The 19,626-nt window shown below is 36.9% G+C and overlaps 1 protein-coding gene across 1 annotated transcript; it reads right to left on the bottom strand.

The window, feature by feature from the left end:
* LOC18772970 (laccase-11) lies at positions 15,421-18,009 on the bottom strand. The gene is made up of 5 exons (XM_007204942.2): positions 17,779-18,009; positions 17,474-17,625; positions 16,987-17,360; positions 15,933-16,856; positions 15,421-15,742 (listed from the first exon to the last, which is right to left on the bottom strand). The coding sequence occupies exons 1-5, from the start codon at positions 17,890-17,892 to the stop codon at positions 15,612-15,614; spliced, it is 1,695 nt and encodes a 564-aa protein (XP_007205004.1). The 5' UTR covers positions 17,893-18,009; the 3' UTR covers positions 15,421-15,611.

Here is a 19,626-nt window from a genome sequence, read left to right as displayed (position 1 = left end):
GGCTAGAAAACAAAAACCCAACTAAAAAAAAGTGAATTGTTGTGGTGGTATGAGATTTCCAAATTAGAGGAGTATTTATAGGGGAATATGTGGTTCTTTTAGCAAGCCATCACTAGCATTTGCATTTCAGAGCTGACTGTTTATGGTATTATCTTAAGAACCAGTGATTAAACTGGTATTATCTTGTTTGTTCCAAGATGTTTAATTAAGAACAGAAATAAAAGGAATAGTGGTGCGCAGACCACATTCTTTCTAACCACAAGAAGCTTAAGTGGATGCATGTTATACCTATAATTAAATTTAAATTTCGATTAATTAATTATAAATTATAATTAGGATGCCATAAGAATGCCACAAAGATGCCACATCAGCTGTGTGCTCATGTTGGGGGAAGAAATGGAGGGTGCGTAGTTGGACATTAAATCTAATGAAGGGTCATAGCTGTCAATTGAAAGCCATGAGATCATGCATAAGATTTAACGGGATAATCGACTTACTCATGTTGAGCCAAAAGTAGATGCTTAAGTGTCAATCATAGGCCAACGGGGTCTAACCCAATGAAAAATGGTCTGAACTTATAGATCAGTGGTTTCAGATTTGAATCCCCATGATACTTTTGTAGTGTGTGTCCCTCCCCTTATAGTTTAGATTATCACTTGTATTATACATGAGAGTCAATGGGGTCTAATCTAGTGAAAAAAGGCTTTAACTTGCAGACCAATTATCTCAGGTTCGAATCCCCATAGTGTTAAGATTTCAGAGGGACGGACCCTTGACCCACCACTAGCAATGTCGATATTGTCCTCAACTTAACCACATGTTTAGTAGGTGTGAGGTTTTATATAAAAGGCCTCGATTTTATTAGAAATGAACCCATTCATTATATGAGACTTTCTATTTTGTTAAGTTTTCGATGTGGGATTGTGTGTATTCTTCAATACTTTTTCTCACGTGAGACCACTTTTTATTGGGCCACACGTATAACAAATTCCACATCGGTCACCTTTTATTTTTATTTTTTATTATTTTAAAATTTTAAAATTTTATTATTTATAAATATATTTATTTTCAATTTGGGATTTGTTTGATTTAGGTTTAATTGGGCCCAATCAACCGACCCCCTCTGATACCATGTTAAGATTTCAAAGGGATGGACCTTTGGCCCACCACTAGCAACATCGATATTGTCCCCAATTTAACCAACTGTTTAGCAGGTATGAGATTTTATACAAAAGGTCTCGATTTTATTAGAGTGGACCCATTTATTATATGAGACTTTCTATTTTGTTAATTTTCCTATGTGGGACTGTGTGTATTCTTCAATACATAGCACATTGATAGTGTGTGTGAAAAACCACATCCTCCTTGTAATTTAAACTATCGCTTATATTAAAAAAAATATATACATAGAAAGGAAATAGACACCAGATTTAACATGAAAATCTCTCCAATATGAAGTGAAAAAACATGGGACAATTTCCGAAAGCACTTCCACTAATGAAAATGAGATTACAAGTACTAATCTCTCTCTAAATCTTTAGAGGATGACTCAAGAGCACAAACTCTTCTTTAATGAACTTTCTCTCTCTTACATTAAGTGGATGCATGTTATACCTCTAATTAAATTTAAATGTCGGTTAATTAATTATAAATTATATAGGATGACAAGTTGGCAAAGCCACTAGTGCTGACACAAACATGCCATATCAGCTGTGTGCTCATGTTGGGGAAGAAATGGAGGCTGCCTACAGTTGGACATTAAATCTAATGAAGGGTTATCGTAGCAGCCTGAAAGTCATGAGATCATACATAATACTAACGGGCCAATCGACTTAATATGGAATTACGTTCTCAATTACACTATTACTAATGTTGAACCAAAAGCAGATGCTTAAGTGTAAATCATAGGTCAACGAGGTTTAGAGACCAGTGAAAAAGGACCTTGTAGTGTGTGCCCCTCTCCTTATAGGTTAGACTATCGCTTATATTAAAAAAAATTATAAATCGTAGGAATTCAAATACGAATTGAACACAAATAGTATGAGAAATATAGAGGGGAGCTAACGGGGTCTAGCCTAGTGAAAAATGGCCTTAATTTGCAAACTAGTAGTCTCAAGTTCGAACTCCCATAGCACCTTGATAGTGTGTGTGAGAAACCCTCTCTCATTTCTAGTTTAAACCATCACTTGTATTAAAAAATTTATACATAGAAAGGAAATAGACACTAAATTTAACGCGAAAATCCCTCCAATATGAAGCGAAAAACCATGGGACAAATTCCGAAAATACTTCGACTAATGAAAATGAGATTACAAGTACTAATCTCTCTCGAAATCTTTAGAGGATGACTCAAGAGCACAAACTCTTCTTTAATGAACTTTCTCTTTTACACTAAGAGGAATGACCACGCACCACAAAAAAACCTCATGTTATCCCTAATTATACAGCCAGCATTCTTCTAGAGAAAGTGGTTAGAGCCTTAATAGCAATCATATACCTCTAGACTTTTTTTTGTAATTCCACGTTCTGATGGTATTCAGTGGGATGGTAATCATGGCTGTATATCTTTTTTTCCAACAAGCCATTACTTGATAGATATTGTCGTGACAGACTACAAAAGTGAACTCATAACAAGGGACAAAATAGAAAAAGAATGTCATACACCTGCCTAGAGCATATCCAAAAGGAATTTGGAGATGTTAAATTGCCACCAAGATATGAAATTGCAAAAGTTGAAGGAAAAAATTATTTAGTAACTTTAACCGAATAGTCAAATTTTATATGAATTTGAAGGCTAGAAGAAATATGTGAAAAATAACATCTCATCAATTCTGATGCCAAATATTATTTTAATATTTTTTCAGTCATGAGCACCACTATTATATTTATTCTCTTTTATAGGTTATTGATCGTATTAAAAAATATAATAAAATAATATGAAATTTGGGATTTCGGTTGAAGTTCAAAGTTTTACTAAATTTCAAATTCCCATGTAAGTTATTAAATTCAAATTTAACATTTTGCATGAAGGAAGATGCTCTTTGCAGTACTACAAAATGGGTCATTTACGGCGGATAGAAAGTGTCGTATAAGGCACCAACATCGTCGGTAAAACCCATATGCGACGGCATTGCGATGGAACTTCACGTCGCAACAACTTCAGAAACTCACAGAGCAAAGCTTCTTCCACTTTTACTTGTAATAGATATACAAATTGAGAACAAGCATAACCTAAAACTTGGAAGCTTATAAAACCTAAATGTTTAGAGAATTAATTACAATTACAATAGTACACAGAAATAACCAGCAACAGTAGTGTAAATTAACCCAGCACCTTGATCACTTACAAGTTGAGAAACTCACAACCCACAGAATTAGCCACATTAATTATGTCCGGCCTCCACCGGACTATTGTTCGGGGACTGAAAAGTCCCCGGATAAACCTTCTTGTTCCTCCCATGTGCAGAGACTTTGGTGTCTTGTACAGTACTGCTCTGTCCTGATCTCCCTCCCATGTGCTCTAGCTTCTTCTTCATTTCCTCCTTCTGTCGCTTCTGCATCACATAAACTGTTGCATAAGTTGCTCCAATGGAAGACATGGTTGGAAAACGAGAAACCAATAACTTAAAAAATTGATTGTGGGTTGGATTGGATTGGTTTGGTGGTTTTAGAGGCTCCAAAATTATGAGTCTATTTATAGGAGGAGGAGAATATGCGGTGGCCTGTTGAGCAAGGCATCATCACTAATATGTTTGTGCCTCAAACAGAGAGAGCTGACTGGTTTTGGTATTAATTTAAGAACCAGTAATTAAACTGGTATTATCTTGTTTGTCCGAAGATGGTTAAGAAACACAGATATATAAGGGAATTCTGGTGCGCAGGCCACATTCTTGTAATTCTAACCACCAGAAGGTCAAGTGGATGCATCTTATCTATAAACTTAAATTTAAATATCATTAATTATAATTACTCTCTCGTGGCAGAGCCACTAGTGCCACATCAGCTGTGTACTCATTTGAGGGAAGAAATGGAGGGTACCTATTTGTACATTAAATATAAGGGCAATGCTAGGCTTACCACATTTTTATACCACATTGTGTACCACCTTTCTAATAGAGGTGGAGCCCACCTCTATTAGGGAGGTCCACCTCTATTAGGGAGGTGGTACACAATGTGGTATGAAAAATGTGGTAAGCCTAGCATTTTCCTAAATATAATGAATTATACTGGTTATCTTAGCTTCCATAAGACTAACCGGCCAATAGACTTATTAAGATCAAATGTAGCATGTTTGGAATTAAAAAAGTCTTAGCCGCCACCCCTTTTTTAGGTTGGCACCCTCCTTCCCTACCTCCTTCATTCTCATTTTATCCCTTTTTTCTTCAAAATTGTTAGTTTATTTTGTGATGTGGAAGAGTCACCATGATATAGTCACCGTATTTTGGCCCACATAAACAAGGAGTTGGCTCCCTTCGACATAGTTTGGATCTCTAAAGAGGGGAAGATGTCTGGTTGCATTGAGTTCGGGTTTAGCCAATGCGGGACTATGGGTTTAGCCGATATGGTGCTATGATTTTCTTAAGGTTGCCCGGAAGATGTGGAGCGGTGGTCATGTTTCTCACTTGCTTTGTTCTTTTGTTTGCTCATCAATAATATATCATCGCCTATTTTCAAAAAATAAAAAAGAAAAAAAAAAGGAATAGATTGGAATTATTCTCTATTCCTACTCTAAAGACTCTAAGACAGGGATATTGAAATTATTTCAATTCATGACTTCTCATGCGTTTAACGTACATAAAGAATAAAAAATTTACATGTTAATATCTGTAATTTCAATACCCTCAAAATTATAACCCAATCAACTAGAGAGAGTAGATCCAATTCACATTCCTAAATTTCCCGGTTCATTACTTCCCCTATTCATATAATAAGTAATTCTTTTAATCTAGTTATATTTTCCTTTTTTAATATTAGAAGTTCATCTCCATTCCACTAAAAGAAGAATATTTTATTATTTTTTTAGAAAAACCTATCTTTATGAATCGTGTATTAAGGGGAAACTCAGTGCTCTAGAATCTTAGCATAAATCATACCTTTCAGACTTATTTTTGGAATTCCATGTTCTGATGATAAATATTCAGTGGGTGGCACTGGCAATCATGGCTATCTCGTTCCAACAACCCACTTTTGTCCTTAAAAAAGGCCTTACAATGTTCACATAAAGTGTCTGAATTTTGTTTCTCTATGCATATAACATGGGTCATCCAAAAGTGGAGTTGGCGTAGGCAATTTATGTGCCCCTACCAGTTGACAAACCTGGACCTGGAGGCCTCCAAAAGGAGAAATTGGAATATAACTAAAAGTGTTTGTGAGTCATAAAAGCGCTTTATAAAGCGCATTTTTATAAATTACATTCAAATTTTTTCAGTTGTTATTTTTAGAAGGTGAGACTTAATTTTTTTTTTTTTTTAAGAATACACTTTTAATAAAAAAAAAATGCTTACAAACATAAGCGCTTCCTATATAAGCAACAGTTTCAAATGACTAATACTCTCGATGCAAGCCGAGAAAATTAGATGTGGTTTTAGGTCAACCATGTATTAGTCAAATTCGACATATTAAATTTACAATAATACTACAGGCATCAACTTGTATACTAATTTTCACATACCACATGATATGCCACACTAGTTGGTACAAAAAGTTGATATACAAGTTGGTGTCGCTAATGTTATATTTAGAGTGCTGCTAAAGGAACCTAACATTAACTTAGTATACCATACTACCAAAGTATTTATTGAATTCTTAATTTACCCTAGTATAAAATGACCAAAAAAGATATACTGAATTGGGAAACAAATGTAATTTTGCCTTGGGGTTGTCTTGAGTGTTGATGGTTTATGGTGGCTATTTTGACAGGAACCGACCCAAATTCCACTTTGGAATCTGTGTCGAACCCTGTGCGTGTCCAACACTTAGCAGGTATCCAGCACAATTGTCCAACATACCCCTCCTTGCCCTAGTCCAAAAATTGCTTTAGGGTTTGACTTCTACCGGAAAACCAGTAGACTCTCCCTTGAAAAATGCTCAAACCCAGAAATCTACATGCACAGTAAACTCAAATAATTTCTCAAGTGTTCATCAAATTCAACTTAACAAAGCCGACCAAAGCAAACCAATCAATAAACTTGCGGCTGCACCTAGGTTAGTCTAGGTTGCCTACATACCCTTACTGAGGAATCAAGCCACACGTAGTTCTTTATACAAGAAAATAAGGTTCAACCCATAAGTGAGCACACGAATTAAATATTCCTTTACCCTTTCCTAAAACCAAAAGCTCAAAACTCTAATCAATCCACTAAAACTTAAGCAAAAGATATTGATTTTAGAACAACCTTCCACCCATCACATATGTGCAGATAAAAATACATATATATAATAGCTCATTACCGATAAGTGGAAAAACGAGAAAAATATTAAAATAACATTGGCCACGTGAAACCTTAATATCAATATCAACGGTTTGAATAAAACATGTTTCAATCTTTCAAATGTAAAAACAAACTCATCATTTAGAAAAATAGTTGTGAATTGTATTAAATCCTTAAATCTTAGAAACTCTCAATCTTTGTCTCATAAATTTGAAAACATGTATTAAAACTTTCACCAATAAGTACCAAGATAAAATTATCAATTTTTGTTTAAAACATCCCAAAACTCAAATACTTTCCACCTAGGCGTACCCCCAATCATAATCCGTCAATTCCAAATACCATATATGTTACATCCTCGCAGAACTCAGGGAACACATGGTCAGCCCGAGAAAGTATATCCTCGCAAAACTCGGGGGACACATAGTCAACCCGAGAATGCATATCCTCGCAGAATCGAGTGATTAGCCCGAAACGCATATCTGTCAAATCTCCTCGCAAGACTCAAGAAGATATAATCAACCTGAGAACGCAAATCCTCAAACTACACTATTCAGGTGTCCTCGAGTCTCGTGGGGCATTGTCATAAATGACTAGACTATTCTGAAGGCAACTGGGGGGTTTACTCCTGTGGTGGGTTTGAAAACCATTTTCCGAAACTTACCATAAAATTCCTCTTTTTTCCAATAAATCCACTTTCACAAAGATCAGTTCTTAAACAGATCACCCAAAAATCCCCCTCTTAAAACGAGATCAATTTCAACATTCTTTAACTTGAATTTGACCATGCATAATCTTCCAAAATTGTTCTCAAACTACATTCAAATATGTATAATACACCATTCACAAACCAGAATTCATAACCATTATTATTCACTTTCCAAGACAACCTTTTAAAACCTGGATCAATATCCAGTGTACCTATAACTCAAACACATAGACATATATTTGAATGTAAACATATAATCGACATTTAATTAGATCCTTACTGACACTAAACCCCTCTATCAAGCCATAAGTGAATTATAATAACAATCATTAAAATAAACGATAATAATAATAATAATAATAATAATAATAATAATAATAATAATAATAATAATAATATATAAACGGAAAATCTCGTGTCGCATGGTAAAGACCGAAATCGAACCGATAGCATGTTTGTAAAACCTCATTAACCAAAATATCAATTATCAAACAAGTTAGTTTCCCACCAATATCACTACTACACTAATATCACAACATCAAAACAAGTCCAAGTTTTTAACAATACGCCATAACCATCATTCAAAATCTCACGTATTTAACATTGGCAAACAACTCCAGTAATACTATTTGGTACAGTAAGGCCACAACCAAAACATACACCCAAACCCATAATTCCTAGAAACTTAATGTGTATGCACAACCTTAGAAAAGTCCCAAAGTCATTCTAGTACCTTCCCAAAGGATGAGACGGTCATAAAAGGCCCGTGGTCAATAGTTGGTCAAACTCCTCGTTTTTGGTCAACTGAGTCCATGGGGGCTGTGACTTCCGATTTCTGATTCGAAAGTTCCTATGAGTTCAACAAAGCCTACTAAACCCATTTTGCAATTTTGGCCTCGATCGAGCGGTCGGATCGCTCTCAATCGCATGATCAGACGATCACCGTTTTACGTAATATTTGAATCATTAATTCGGAGTATCTGCGACTCCAATTCTCGATCCGTGAGTTCCTACACGATCCTAGTGGTACCTAGATCAACATTCTTGGAAATGGAGCTGATCCAAAGGTCCGAACATATCAAATCCGGATATTGCCTAATATGCGTAAATCCGTTCGACCGTCAAACGGTAACCAAATTCGAATCCGAGCATACCGTCGTGCTCAGGACGACTTGAGGAACATTTTAGGACAAAATGCCTCCACACCATGGCCCATGTGCCGGCTGCACGTGGGTGTCTTGAAAAAATTCCAGCGACTGAAAAATTCTTGAAACACCGGACAATACCTATACCTACGTATTTGTGACAACTAGGGGAACAACTTTTGTTCTTGGACCACGGCCAAAAAGTGGCCGGAGCTTACCGGAAAATCAAGCCAAAAACCAACAAAACTTAGGTTCTAATTTGAGCTTCAAAACTTCGAAATCGATCATAACCAACCCAACCATCAGCTAGATCACGTTGAAAGGGTGAGAAAACATACTAGGATTGGCAAATTCCATCGCCAGAGTAGTCGGAAACGATGCCGAAAAGTTTTGAAGAAAACCAGAGTTTCCTTCGAGCTCCTGCTGGCTATACGCTGGTTTTTGATCGGAGAAATTGGGTGGGTCAGATCAAGTAGAGGAGGAGGAGAGGAAGATTTTGCAAGTCGTTTCGTCGGAAACGGTGGCCGGACGAAGCCGAATCAGCGTTAGAAAAATGTGGCTGTGTGACAGAGAGACAGAGAGACAGAGAGAGAGAAAAAAAAAAGCTGATCTGGTTATTTAAAAGTCCGACTTTGAAATATTTACGGTTGTGCCACTGCACTTCCGTTGACCGTAACTTCTTCGTTAAAACTCTGATTTGAGCCCACTCATGTCTATGAACTCGTATCGACGAGCGCTACACAATAGAGCGGTTCGATGCCCCAAAATTCTACCGGATTAAAAAGTGACCAAAATGACCCAAGGGCAAAATTATAATTTCACAATTAAATAATTTGAATAAATTAAATAAATGATTAAAAATTGAGTCGGAGTGTCACATGTTTGGTGGTGCTGGTGCTTTTATGTGGTTTTTGTTGCTATGTTGTTTTTAATTTTGTTAGTTTTTATCAATTTTTATATCTATTGATATCATTATCTAGGGTAATCTATTGCTTCCATTCATCTGATATTACAGATTAGATTTGTACTTCCTTGTATTCTGTATTTGTACCATCCTCTTGGTTGAGTTTTTTTGTAATGAAATTTCATCATTCGATAAAAAAAAACACCCACATATAAAGCCTGAATGGAATTTGATGAAACAAATCATATACGTTTTGAATTCAGTGACTTTTTCTATTCATACCATAAGAGCATCCACAATCATACTCTATTTTTCAGTTAAATTTTAGCTAAGGCTTTTTTCACAAAACGTCCCTGACGTTTATGAAACTATCAGATTGCATCCTTAACGTTTTTTTGTATTACTCATGGTCCCTAACGTTAATATGGGTGCTCTTAAATAGTCCCTCTGTCAAAAAAATTGTTAAATCTAGGGATATAATGGTCAAATCAATCCAAAATTATAATATATATATATATATATTTTTGTTTCCTTCCCTTCTATCTTTCTTTCTTCTTCTTTCTGTCTTTCCTTTCTTCTTCTTCTTTCTCTCATTCCTTATCTCTTCTCTGGGTATCTCACATGGGACTATTTGATGTATATAGATGCGGTTTGACCATTATTTTTTTATTTGTTTTCCTTCTTTTAATGCAATTTTCTTTTTATTTGGTTTTTATGCTAGAGGAGATAAACGGCCGTTTGTTGTGAGGCATGATCCTAGAGACATAAACACTTCCATTATTCAACCCTGCCCTGGGAGGCAACCTACCACCCACACCTCCATTGCAGGAGCTAAGCTAGAAACCACTTTTTCTTTTCTTTTCTTTTCTTTTATACAACAAGGCCAATACCCTTGTTTTACATTCTATTTATTATTGGAACCCCACGAAAAAAAAGGCCATTAACCACTCTCATATTTTAAACTACTAGCGGAGAGAAAGAAGAAGAAGAAAAGAAAGAAGAAGAAAAAAGGAAAGAGTGAAAGAAGAAGAAGAAAGAAAGAGAGAAGGGAAGGAAATACAAATATATATATATTTTATAATTTAGGATTGATTTGATGATTATATCCCTGAATTTAGCATTTTTTTTACAGAGTGACTATTTAAGAGCACCTATATTAACGTTAGGGACCATGAGTGATACAAAAAAACTTTAAGGATGCAATCTGATAGTTTCGTAAATGTCAGGGACGTTTTGTAATAAAAAGCCTTTAGCTAAAACATATAAAAGTTATATTATGAGCTTTCTATAAAATTTAAACTTCAATCATGCTCTTTAGTTTAGGGAGTCATAAATGCTATAACTATTTTTTAATTGGTCCATCTCTATTAAAAAATAACATAAAAAATAGTTAGCATTAATTAAATGTTTGAAATACTCATTAAATAAAGTAGCAGGGAGGAGGAAGCCATTGTTCTTCCCCCCCTCATCTCTTCTCTTCCTCCTTTCACCTCTTCCCCCATTTTCAGAGACAAAAAGTTTTCCCTATTTGTCTTAGTTTTGTTATGATTTTCATCTAACCATTATAGGCGGCTGCGGTTAAGCGTCGGATCTTCACCTGCATTTCGGCGTCGGATCTCCACCACCATCTTTTTTGCAATTTCTTTATGTTTGGAATAAGTTGCAAAGACTCTTTGGGTTCTCTGTGTAGTTTTCACCTCTCCTTTTGTGAGAGTTTTCCATCTCTCCTTTATGAGAGCTTTTCATCTCTCCTTTGTGAGAGTTTTATTTGTATTGTTATAACTTGGTTTTTCAAGCTTTATCTATTTTTTATTATTCTAAGTTTGCAATCTTAGTTGGGATGCCTATGCCAGAGTTTCTTCGATCGTGCCTGATCGTTAGTGGAGACACACCATATTGTCTTAATTTTGATATTAGACCGCTCCGTTATTGTAATGACCCTTTTGTGGCTAGTTTGTATTGGCCCCTTGTGGCTAGTGGCTTTTTTGGCTGAATTATGAATGCAATCATAGAATTTCTCAAAAAAAAAAAAGGGAGCCTGTTGAGCCAATTCTTAACAACTAAAATGAGTTATTAAAAACAACAACTTTAATTCTCGCAAGTGCACGAACCGTTTATAGTATAGCTTATGTAAATACGAGGTCGATCCCACGGAGAATGGTAACTTGGTTCCAAGTTAAATTACTTAGAATGCTAGAAAAACTTAGAACAAAGAAACTGACTAACTAGCTAAAGGCAAGGTCGAATTCAACAATGCCTCTTGCTAATTACTCAAGGTCTAGGACAGAATCCTAGCACCACACACGCACTCGAAATGAGGGGTTTTGTTGTTGAAAGGAAAAGAAGAAAGTGAAATGAAAGTGCTCGAAAGTAAACACTGGCTGCAATCAACAAGTTGTGAAACAATGATTGAGAGGTGTTAGAGCCTTGGAATCCACCACTAGTTTTCCTATCCAAGTTATGAATGCATAGAAGTTGACTCAAGTTTCATCAACAATAGATTATCGCATACAAGCCTATGGTATCTAGGTGCAGGATGCATGATTCTCCTAAGGCATGTGATTATGCATGGTATCTACACAACACGTGATCTCTAATATGCAACCTAAGCATGGTATCTACTTAGAATAAAGCATACAAGAGTCATTAAGCTCCTTGAGAATATGATAATTACACAAGTCCTAGAACATGGTATCTGTCCTAGTCAACCTATGGTTATTAACCCCTTGAATGATTCTTAGGCCATTCATGTGTTGCTTGTGAAAGGAAAGTAGAATTGGTGAATCTAAACCCCTTCCCAACCTGTGCTAGATGCATAAAATCCTAGTTAGCTACTCCAAGAAAACATACATCAAGCACATAATAAACTAGAGATTAACAACTTGATAACAAAAGCAAGGAAATCAATTAACTATAAAATCATCCATAACATTGAATATTCATGACTAGGGATTCATCCTAAGCCCTAACTAAATGGATTAGTTAGACATAACTATGAATATAGAAAATAAGAAATACATAGATAGGATAAAGAGAGGAGAAGAACTAGATGATGGCAGCAAGGAAGTTCCCAGGACATCTCCAAGCTCCCTTGACAGCTCCAAGCTCCCTTCTCTCTTTGTGGTGAATCTGAATGTGTGTATGAGAGTAATGGATGAAGTGAATGTGTGTGTCTGACCCCCTCTCTTGAATGAGTGTGCAGCTCTCTATTTATAGAGTGCAATTTCGTCCTCCCCTTTGGCTGCTGAAGCACACCTCTCTTAGCTGCTCCCAACTGCTCCAGCTGCCCATACTTGCCAACTGCTCTAGCTGACATACTGCCAACTGCTCTAGCTGCCAAATACATGCTTTGGTATGGTTTCTTTATGGAAAGCTTGACTTTTGTTCATCTTTCTGAGCTTCTGAGCTGATTTGACTCCCATGTATGGCTGCCCATGTGTAGCATATGGCTCTAGGGATTGTAGCCACATTAAATGTGATGGCAGCCAACATGACATTTCTGTGAACTTGGGTTCAATCCTTGACGTGTTGAGGGCTCCAGATTTATACAATTGGGCTGAAATTTGGATATGTTATAATAAACACCCATTGGAACAACTTCTATCAAGGATGTCTCCTCATCCAACCTGTGTAAGTTGCTGAAATGAGGTCTGCACGATGACCTACGAAACTGGACTGACAAGGAGTGTGGCTCAAATTGGTTTTATCTTTAAGCTCATATTCCTCTTGTGCCACTCAGCCCTTAACATGCATGAATTGTATCAAATGTCATCCCCTTGCTGTCTTAACCTACAAAACACACAAATATAGGTAAGAGACTCAAAATAAAGAGAAGCTAAACAAAATTACTAAGCAAAGAAGGCATGCAAATGTGTGAAATTATGACCTTATTAGAGCCCATTGTGGATCCTCTTAAAAAGAGAAAAGTAGCAATACCACCACGGTCTTCTCGTGATAGCATTAAAACTTTTTTGCTAAAAAAATTTAAGAAGAATCATCATCATCTGGGTTATATTTATGACCTATCTTTTAGTTTTAGTGGAGTTCATTTCCTAAAATGGGACTTTAATTTAATTGACCTATCTATTATCATCATCATCTGAATTTGGTGTTGTCTGATAGAGTGTATTAGGCAGTACTATGGGTATTTTTGATAGTTTAATAGAGTGTACTTAATTAATTTTGATTAAAATATTAAAGTGTACTTAGATCATATGATGTACTCAGTTAATTTTCGAATTCATTTAAAGCTTTGAATTTGCATTATCATTTGTAATCTCGAACTACGGGTTATGTAAGGACACAAATGATATATCATTATTAAAACACGCGGAGGCAGTCTGACACGTGGCACCAATCACACGTGGAGGCAGTCTGCACGCTGGGCGCAGAAGACTAAGCGTCGTCCTGTGTAGTTGATTCCACTTCCCAACGTGCACGCCACATACAGAAGCTCAAGCGACAACGATGCTATCGGAACATACACATCAACAAGCCAGGCTATGCCATTCGAAAGGACATGGCTACTGAATGGTACAACGAAACTTGATGACCTTGGAAAAGCTAGAGGATGCCTCACATAAAGAGACCATACCTCCCAAGAGAGGCCTAGGCTACTCGGCCCCTACAAGGTCACTGAACGGTACCATGCGAACAAACGGAACAATCGGTCATACCTTCTGCAAGCCAGAGGCACTGAAGATAAAAGAAAGTCCCCAACTAAGAAGCTCTCTCAATTGGGAACTTGGGGGGACTCCTGTTTATCCCACAATTGGCAGACCTCTAAGGAAGTGACATGTGGACCACAGATGGATACGGTAAGGCCACATTTGGCACCTCGCGACTGCCGAGCGCAATACCAGAACACAAATACCTTCTGACATGTGGAGCATCCACAATGAATATCTACAGTCCCACATCGAAATTCTACACAACATGAACACCTCCCAAGACTTATAAAAAGAAGCACAAGTCCCAAAATGGAGGTAACTGGAACTTTTGGCATACTTAACCATTACTCCGTCCAGATCATTATTCACTCTGTACTTACTTAAGCATCGGAGAGCCTTCAGCCGATACCACACCGGTGTCTTAGGTCTTACCGAGCGTTCTCATTTTGCAAATCAATCGGTCTACCAAGGTCCAGAGCATTCCGAAGGCCCAATATATAACTAAGTTGAGCCCAAAAGTACCGAACCATTTTTTTGCATCAACACGAGTAATTTTTACATCAATAGCTAGTTAGTGACTACTCAACATTTAAACAAATTCTAGCTCTTGATACTTACGAAATAATGATATTGAATAAATCACACAAGTATGGCTACAGTCCCGTTAAACCACGGTTGGCTTGGGATTCGAATTTGATACCTCTTTCAACATTTTGAAGAGAAAATATCACGAGATCAAAGAATTAGTTGGTACCTCTTTCAGCATTTAGTTGTACGGATATAAATTTGGTGTTAATTTTTTGGCAAAAGTTTACTTTTAGTCCTTGTAGTTTGTCGGTTTTACCACTTTAATCCGTTTAGTTTCAATTTTGTCAATTTTATCCTTTCAGTTTCAATTTTGAGCAATTCAAGCACACATCTCAATTTCTGTCAAAATTCCTCTACCTCTACCATTTACATGAGCCATCTTATATCCCTCTATAACAAAGATTGCCGTTGGGCTCTCTCTCCACCAATTTTAGAGCCCCATATACGAACAGACCACCATTAGACTTGCCCTCTTTCTTTTCTTTTTTTCTTTTTTTCTTTTTCTTTTCAAGGTGTAATTGACTTTTTATCTTTTGGTTTAATGAGTGTTGCCCTTTAATTTGGCTAAAATGTATAACTAGTCCTCCATATGTGATCTGGGTGAAGGAAAGCCATTTTAATATATATTATGTTAGTTCTCCCTTAAACACGGATGCTGCTCCGTAATTGGTTGCGTTTTATCCATCAAGTTTACATATGTTGGTTTTTATTTATTTAATTTTTTTTTCCAAATTTATTTATTTAATTTTAGAAAACATATATATGTTGGTTAAATAAGTAAGAACGTAGCATCTTTATGTTGTGATTGGATGAAGAATATAATTTGATGAAAAATTTGATCCTGCGAGTCTTCGGAGCGTTCTTATGTCTGCTATCTCCAGATTTTTGTAAAGCTTCAACTGTTTTCAGGTTATGATCAGCATTCAAAAAAGTGGAAATGCACAGGATGTGGTTATATAAATTATTTCCAGTATTAATCAGAAGAAATATGATGAAAGAAAACAATTGTTACATAGCATGGTTTAATTTATTACATTTTCAGTGTCACACAAATTGATTCTTTTTCCCTTTCATAATTGTTTGTAACCCTCAAGAAACCTAGCTTCTGCAACTTTTGCAAGAAGTGTAAGTAAGCAGATTGATACGAACACAGTCCACGCGTCATTAGCATGGCGGAAGATCCTTAGGCGGAGGCAGAACAGAGTGATCTGATCCTGGTCCATCTTCTACAACGAATGCGGTTTTCAATCCCCACCCGGTATGAAGCTCCAAATGACAGTGCATGAACCAAACGCCTAGACATTCAAACAAGGAAGCAAAGCTTATAAGTAAATAAACCTCAAGCCTGTCATTATTATATATGAGTGAATTCTAACTTCTACCTCTATGATAGATATGATAGTTTTTTTTTTTTTTTTCCACTATCGTCAGTAAATGTGGTACATGTAACATTACTCGAAATGAATGTTGCAATTATTATCATACCTGGATTATCAGCTCTAAAACGAATGGCGGTCCAACCACCTGTGGGAACTCCAACTGTGTTTCTCTCAACAGGATCAACCAAGTTGTATTTAGCAGGGTCCTTGGCAGGATCAAAATTCCCAATCCCGGTTCCAACAACAAAGAAGTTGTATCCATGGAGATGGAAGGGATGTGACTCAACCGTTAGAAGATTAGTGTCCTGCAACACCAGCTCAACTGTAGAGTTGAAGGCAATCTTGCTCAGCCTAGTCCCTGTGGAAGTCCCAAGATTGGCAGTAAGTGGTGCACCAGTGTAATTGAAAGGAGTTTGGGGCCTATCAGGGAAGTCAGTTTTAAACACCCCTTTGAGATTGAAGTAATGGGCTTGGAGAAGCCCAACCTGAGGCATCTCAAAAGAGATGTTGTTCAAGGAAGCAACAAATCTTGTTCCATTAAGGCAAGTTGGGCATGATTCTTTTCCAAAACCAATGATGTAAAAGAGCTTTCTGTCAACTTTGAGAGGAACATTTGCTGGAAAATTTGGGGTGTTTAAGCTCTTGAGTTTCTTGTTGTAGCTTAGAGCAAAGGCCGTGTCATTAGAGGCAGGCAGTTGAGGAAGGCTTGGTAGAACTGTGTTGGGGATGCCTCTGTATTGGAATATTCCTGTGGCTGTCTTGTTGTCTATGGCAACTGGAGCATCCATGAAAGGCCTAGCAGCCATGAAGTATCTGCCTGAAGCTTGATTGGCTTGGACCAAAACATTTGTGGTCTGGCCAGGTGCAATTAGTATGGCTTCAGTAGTGAATGGTTTTGTGTACACTGCATCAACCTCTACCACTGTCAAGTTGTGACCGGCAATGCCGAAGAAAAGTTCATCGTTGAGAGCAGCATTGATAATCCTCAGGAGATAGGTCTTCCCTTGCTCAGCCTCCATAGAAAAAGTATCTAAAACAAGAAATACAGAACAAAATTGAAATTAGAACTTTATGAAAATTGCAGGGCAACCACCTTTCGGGTTTGGACTCAATCCCAAAATGTCATGTACTTGTATTTTCTGTGATTATGTTGTGCTTACGTTTCTCAGAGCAAGGAAACAATGGCCCTGGCTTCCCATTGATTGTGTGTGCATCCGAGGAGTTTGGTGGCAATCCCAAGTTGTTTGCTTTGTTGACAAACTCTTCCACATTGCCATTCCACCATTCTCCGAGTATAATTTCAGCTTCCCTGTATGGTTGTGGGAAGGGAAACGGGGTGCCTGGTTTAGGCAGGATGACAATTGCACCATAGACAGTAGCCCTCAGCCAAAGAATGTGTGCATGCCACCATAGAGTTCCTCTCTGGCCTGTTACATTAAAGTCATAAGTGTAGCTACTTCCAGTCTGAATTGGACATTGTGTTACATAAGCTGGTCCGTCTGCCCAACCGTTTCGATATTGCTTCAGTCCATGCCTGTAAGAACATATATAACTCAATCAGCTATAAGTTATGACATTTTGCTATATTTACCTAATTTTGATTTGATCACTTGTTTGTTAATTTGGTTAATTTAGTTTAACTCTTACCAGTGAATTGACATGTTGTATTGAGCATGGTTGGTAACATTGATGAGAACTCTGTCTCCTTCCCTGACATAGACTGTAGGCCCTGGAAACCTTCCATTTATAGTAACAATGGGCTTTGCATGGCACAATCTACTCACATTGTTCACTTGGACCTGTGAGAACACAGAGGATGTTATTAACTGGAAATCCATGCACGAAGTACAACTTTTTGCTTTCTTTTTTCTTCTTCCTTTTTCATTTTTCAATTTGTTGTTTCAAGGCTGTCTGTGCATGTAAATGATATTAAAGCATTTGAAACAACTCACATCAAATTGGTATTTCTTTATGGCAGCTTCTGCTGGAGAAGTGATAAAGCCCAGAAACCCACAGCAAAGAAACAGCAACCCAGAGAAGAGTCTGTTCCGGCAACTGCTAGCCATTTTTTCCTCCCTGGTGATCACAGTTTCACTTGTGGTGTGCTTATGTGATGAGGCAATGAGGCAATGAGGGACGAAGACGAAGATGCCAAATATTTATATGAATGTGTAGAGGCAAATATGCGCATTTCTTTTTAGTTTGTTCAAGGAGTTGTGTGGCTCATTAATTAGGTAGGAATTGTGAAGGGGTTGTACATGAAACCTTGTAAGCAAAATACTGATAAGGACTTCGCATTGCCTTTGACTGACTTAAAGGCTGGGATTGCTAAACCAAGGACAGGATTTCAGAAACCTCATATTTTTAAAGTGGGCAAAGGAGAAGATTTCAGAAACCTCATATTTGAAAGGTACATTTTTTTTTATATATGCACCAACCAAACCGAAACCCCAAATGCAGAGCTATAAGCCCTGCTAAGCTTTACCTTCAAGGCAAAGTAAAAGCTTTAAGAATTTGGCACCGCCCAAAGGTTCTCTTTGTCATCCAAGTCATATAGTTCTTGCAAATTGCAATCTATGCAATGCAAATGCTTCACTACTGCTATGCTTCTGTAGATCAAACGTCGTTTTCGGGAGGATAGCTAGGGTGCTCTCTACTAATCATATGGGCCTCTGGTATATCAGAACCTATTTTTTATACATATTATATATATATATATATTTTGTATGCTTATATCACTATTTTCTTAATCATGTATGTGTGTATAAATAAATAATTGAGTCAGAGAAAGAGCTTACTTGTAAGCTTCCTTTGTGTTTCTTTGATATCAGATTTATGGTTGTTCTTGCTTATTTTGGGGCTGTTTTTATTAAGGCACTTTGGCAAGAGACTTCCTCTTGCTTCTAGCCAACTCCACAAGGGAAAAACAAATGGAACAAATACATACAGACATATATATATATATATATATGGATCCTTCTAATAATTTTATTTGAGGAACACCCTTTTGGGTGCTTTACAAATATTTTTTTTCAACAATCCAAACTATCTATTTTTTAAGTCTACATTTATAGATCTTCCTTGCAAAAAATTAGACAAATTGGAAACAGTTTCGACATCCAATTGTGTCCTACAAAATCCATGAACACGGTGCTTTAAGAAAGTACTAAAATTTCAATAACTCAATTGAGTGGTCAAATGATATCGGATTCAAGTGATTTTTTGTAGAGATGATCTTTGAATGATTATCTAAAAAATCGACAGTTTGGATTAATGAAATACAATGTGGATTGGACCCTACAAGGGTGTCCCTCAAATAAATTTATTTGAAGATCCCTCAATAGAAGCTCTCTGTATATACTGTATAGATATATAGCCTTACTGAAACCGAACTAAATGACTAAACTATAAAGATTTATTAGTTTGTGGCAATTGGTTCGGTTGTGACTAAACTCTATAAATTCCTGAGCCTGTGACAAAACTAATTCATGTAAAATTGCAGAGGGTTTGACCAGAATGAAATTGGCAATGCCTCATCAAGTAAGGATGGTTGAGCAGCCTCCATAAACTGCTGAGGAACAAGATTATAATTCACCCGTTTCGTGTCACCATATGACCAAAGCTTTCTGCTCAATGCTATTGATTTATGTTGGTGCAAAATTGTTTCTCCACTTCTCCGATTCCATCAAAGCAACGTTTTCTGCGGTACCAAAACCTGAGACTGCATCCCCATTCACCAGTTGAACTAAAATAATCACTTGTGCCAGCTGACACAATTTTGTTCAGCTAACCCTGTCATG

The sequence above is a fragment of the Prunus persica genome, chromosome G6, assembly GCF_000346465.2.
Source record: "Prunus persica cultivar Lovell chromosome G6, Prunus_persica_NCBIv2, whole genome shotgun sequence".
NCBI classification, from domain to species: Eukaryota; Viridiplantae; Streptophyta; class Magnoliopsida; order Rosales; family Rosaceae; genus Prunus; species Prunus persica.
This window is presented reverse-complemented; position numbering and strand designations above follow the sequence as displayed.